The following is a 4,582-nucleotide window of genomic DNA, read 5'->3' as shown; positions in this document are numbered from 1 at the left end:
TCAAACGCTCTTAGTCCCATTCTCTTCTATAGTTTGGTTTTTCATGAAATAGTTTTGAGCGCCAATGTCACTAATCTACAAACCAAAATCTAAACAACTTTCTTCTCTGATCTCTAGCACTGACCGTCAGATCAACTTAGATTTAAAATATGTTATTCTACTCATCAATGGATATTGATCTACCATATCGATCTTTAAATCATTAGTTGGAGCTCATTGTTGAACTTAAAAAAAAATAATCTTAAATAAAAATTTCTAAATAATTCAATAAGTTTTTCGAATAGACCAATGACTATTTTGTAATTTTTTAAAGTTAAAAATAATTTATCAAAAACAAAAAAAAACCTAAAAACTAGAAATAAATATTAATATCGATATTAATATTTTGCAATCATTTATCTAAATCTCCAAAGTCAAATCAAATGCGTTGTTGGCACAGGAAGGAATCAAGTTACATTTTGATTGCTTTTTCGGCAGGTTGTTGGTCCTATTCCTTTTTCTCGTTTACTTTTTTTGTCCGACAACAGCACAAATTACACTCTACACCAAACTAATAGAAGAGTGATCAAAATATTTAATTTTAAAAAATTTAGTGACTAAATCAGAAAAATTAATAGTTGAGTGATTAAAATAGAACAAAATCAATGATTTAGTGACCATTTTTGTACTTTGCTCTAATTTTATTGAACTTAATATATATATTTTTTAAAAAGTATTATGGAGACTCCTATATTAAGAGTTGAATTGTATTTTGTCTTTTTTTATTTAGAAAATAGATAAATTAGTTTTTGTATATTAAATCAAAGAATAAGTTAAACATTTTGTTAAAAATTTTATCAATTTCTACTATTAAATGATTACATATTATTGTATGGTCGCTTGAATTAGTCCTTCTACGTAAAAATTTCCATCCATTTCACTATTTATTAAAAATTCACTCATTTATTCTGTTAAAATTTTCATTCATTTTGCTTGAATTAGTCTCTTCATATGGCACATCAAATATCATTATCCAGTTTCTCCATCAACCACGTCAATTAACAATAAAAATGAATAAAAATTTTAATAAAAGAATCTGTTTACTCTTTAATCTAATATTCAATGATCGATAGAAGAAAAAAAATATTTATTTTTAGAATTCTTTTATATATTAGATATATTTTTACTCCATGAACACATAAATTACTTATTAAAGACAAGGAAGGGTTGGCTTTCATTTTCGATAAAGCCAAATTTGTAATAACATATATAATATTCTGTGGCAATTGGGAATTATTCCGATATCATAAAAACCCATCTAACTCTCTTTCTCAGTGTATTAGTAATTAATTTAGCCCATCTCATTCTCCTTCCCTGTTCTTCTCTTATTTCTTGCTGTCAGCTGTTTGCTACCCATTTTTGACAAAGCAGGGGCCCGTAATGGCATCACCTGAGGTTGGCAGAGATAAATCTCCATTTATGCTTCAACCCAAATCTCTGCCTTCTACGGTCTCAAAATCCTCAAAAACAAGCTCCTTTAAGGCTCAAATAATGCTCAGGGTTTTCGCTGCTGCTTTCACATTGGCTGCCATCTGTGTTATGACCACAAGCTCCCAATCCTTCCCTCTACTCGGCTTCACTATTAAAGCTCACTATAGCGACTCATCTGCTATGAGGTAAACAAACACTCACTATTTTTGGGTTTCATCCATCCATCCATTCATTTATTTTATTAAATCTCCATTTTCCTTGTGGGCACTGTTACAGGTTTTTACTTGTGACAGACGCTATTGTATGCGCCTTCTCTGTACTTTCGGTGCTCTTTGTTTACCGTTTGAGCCGCTCAGGATCAGATACGAAGTATTGCTTCTATCTTTTTCTTCATGACATGGTAAGCAAATTGTTGGTTTTGAAGATGGTGTATCAGATTTTAACACTGACTGCATTGATTGCAGGTGATTATGGGGCTGGCGACATCAGGATGCTCGGCGGCGACGGCGGTGGGATATATCGGGAGATATGGAGAAGAAAAAATGGGGTGGATAGCTGTGTGTAACCATGTGAGGAAGTTTTGTAATCAAATGACGATATCCATGGTGTTATCTTACTTGGCCTTTTGTTCCTACTTTGCTCTTTCTGTTATGTCCGGCAACAAAGTCATGTATCAGTATGAATCACCGTGAAAGGCAAGCAAGTCACAAGTGGTTGCTTGGTTGGTTGCGTCCTTCAAGATTAGTGTTTGTAGGGATTTTATGTATTATTATAATATATGTTGGTGCGTGAGAATAAAATTAAACTTTTAAGAAATTAATGAATGATTTAAGGCGTGTGAGAATGTCACTTTTTTAAGGTTATATTCGTCACCACTTATATATGGTGTGCAAAAAAGTTACTGATAAATAAACCTCAAATATTATAAATTTTCAAGATACAAATAAATGTAAAGTTTCAACATGTAGTATAGATAATTAACATAGTTATGTTGGAAAGTTAAAAATTTAGGATGAGATACAAATCCATAATATTTGAGTCACCTATGATGGAAACTCAACTTAACGCTTGGTATAACTTCAAGTCTTAAGTTCAATGAGACAAAGCACATCATCAGTATGTGAGTACTAGCACTACGAAAATAATAATATCATCCCAGGATGAAAATTGCTAGGTACCTGTAATGATAAAGGGAGTGATGAGTATTATACTCTTAATAGACTCATAACATAAATGTGTTAAAGTGTTATAATTATGGGAACACTCTCGATGGGATCTACCTATGTGAGTGGAAATGTGGTCGCTTCTAGGAGCTCAAGGGCTTGACTCTGACAACACTCATGTAAAGAGGTTATAGACAGAATAAAGTGTTTACAGTCTTTTTGTGATTACATGTAGCCTCCAAACCTAGTTGTCATTCTTATACAAATACAAGCTTGCCTTTTGGATAAAAGTGTTACGTATTGATAATCAATTAGCATTGCTTTACCCATAAACCTGGTGGTTAAGAGATCTAATAGAGTTAGCATGTTGTTTCACTAATATAATATGCAAAATTTTAGAAACTATAATTTCAATATTGTTGGTGCGTGGGGATAAAAATAAATTTATGAGAAATTAATGAATGTTTCAAGGTGTGTAGCAATGTCACTTTGTTTAAGGTTCTATTCGCTCCCACTTATATATAGTGTGCAAAAGAGTTACTGGAAAAAAAAGCCTCGAGGATACAATGAAGTCTAATGACTGTTTACGTTTGGAACTGACAGAAACACTCCACTGAGCGGAGCATAACAAGGATATCAATTTCTATATAGAATTTCTATAGTATAGAATAATCTAAGAATATAAAATATGGTGGGACATAAAAAAAGAAACTTTTTTCTGTGTTTCTAGGTGTATCCAACAAATGGAATTCCTCTCCTATTTATAGGAGGTCTCATGTCTCTTCATAAGGACATAACACCCCAAATGAATAGCCATATATTTAACAACAAACATAATTATTCAATAGGTATTAACTTGAATAATTATGGCTCTTTGTTATTAATTAAGTGATATAACTTTTGGTGAAAAGAGATATAAGTGGTCACTATGCATAGTGACAACTCTTGCTTAATTACTAAGTGACATTATTTTTTGTATCACTTGTAACTTTTCAGTTATAACTATTGGAACATTATAAATATTTTGAAAATGTTCCAACAATCTCCCCTCATTTTCAAAATATTCTAGATTTTGATAATCTTGGAAATCAATTACATAAATGAAGGTGTCTAACGATTGAACCTTCACTTAGTGAAAACATGTTAAAGTTAATCGAAATTGCATGGTAGGCTATGCTTTGAACCAGATATTCCATTTGATTAACCAAACACATATCACACAATGATTTCAACACCAATCAATGCATAATATCTAAGGACACTATTATGGCCATGTGTCCAATTTTCAAAACTCATCCTGTCTTTAAAAAGGGGTTAGATTTGGTTTTCCCTATTGAATTGAAGTTGGAAAAGTCATATAGAAACAACATAGATCTTCCTCTAACCAAGCAACAAACCATTGCAAACACGAGTTTACTCAAGATTATGAGATTTGTCATTTTTTAATCTAATCTTACTTTAAAAACATCAAATTTGAATATAATCGTTTAAAACTCGATTTGAATTAATAACACTCTTCATTTAACCTTAAAAAGTCAGAGTATTATCTTAATTTAATGAAAACGATGATCTACAACTCTAATTTAGGATTTTAACTCAAGAAGAACAATGACGAATTTGGGAAAGAAAACGAGATTTTCGTTTGAAATTGGAGGTTATTTTGGTGTTTGGGAGGTTAATAAATCTGAAAGAATGAATTAATTTCGAAATAACTCTTTGATTTTAGGTTTAGGAAAATTTTGAATGGTTTGGGGTTTTGAAAAGAATGGGAAGATAGTGGGTGTTCTCCTGTAGGAGATTAATTTCAAAAAATTGGGTTATTTACCCTTTTAGTCACTCCCTAATTCTCCATTTTTCCAATTAGGTTCTAACTCAATTTTTTTTTTCAAATTAGACCTCAAAATTAAATTTCATTTTAAGCTTAGTTAATAAAATAAAAACCCGATTAT

The 4,582-nt window shown here is 31.1% G+C and overlaps 1 protein-coding gene across 1 annotated transcript; it reads left to right on the top strand.

The window, feature by feature from the left end:
- The first annotated feature begins 1,171 nt into the window (after positions 1-1,171).
- Positions 1,172-2,333, top strand: LOC107911286 (CASP-like protein 1F3). Its single transcript, XM_016839155.2, has 3 exons — positions 1,172-1,655; positions 1,747-1,870; positions 1,935-2,333. Exons 1-3 carry the CDS (start codon positions 1,420-1,422, stop codon positions 2,160-2,162), a joined length of 588 nt encoding a protein of 195 aa, XP_016694644.1. The 5' UTR covers positions 1,172-1,419; the 3' UTR covers positions 2,163-2,333.
- Positions 2,334-4,582: the final 2,249 nt, after the last annotated feature.

This window comes from Gossypium hirsutum, chromosome D09 (genome assembly GCF_007990345.1).
Source record: "Gossypium hirsutum isolate 1008001.06 chromosome D09, Gossypium_hirsutum_v2.1, whole genome shotgun sequence".
Classification (NCBI taxonomy): domain Eukaryota; kingdom Viridiplantae; phylum Streptophyta; class Magnoliopsida; order Malvales; family Malvaceae; genus Gossypium; species Gossypium hirsutum.
This window is presented reverse-complemented; position numbering and strand designations above follow the sequence as displayed.

Bases quoted from the DNA above. Each gene is read 5' to 3' on its own strand.
- LOC107911286 (XM_016839155.2), top strand. From the start codon at position 1,420: ATGGCATCACCTGAGGTTGGCAGAGATAAATCTCCATTTATGCTTCAA. The intron at 1,656-1,746 runs GTAAACAAACAC...GCACTGTTACAG, and splicing joins AGCGACTCATCTGCTATGAG to GTTTTTACTTGTGACAGACG. The intron at 1,871-1,934 runs GTAAGCAAATTG...CATTGATTGCAG, and splicing joins ATCTTTTTCTTCATGACATG to GTGATTATGGGGCTGGCGAC.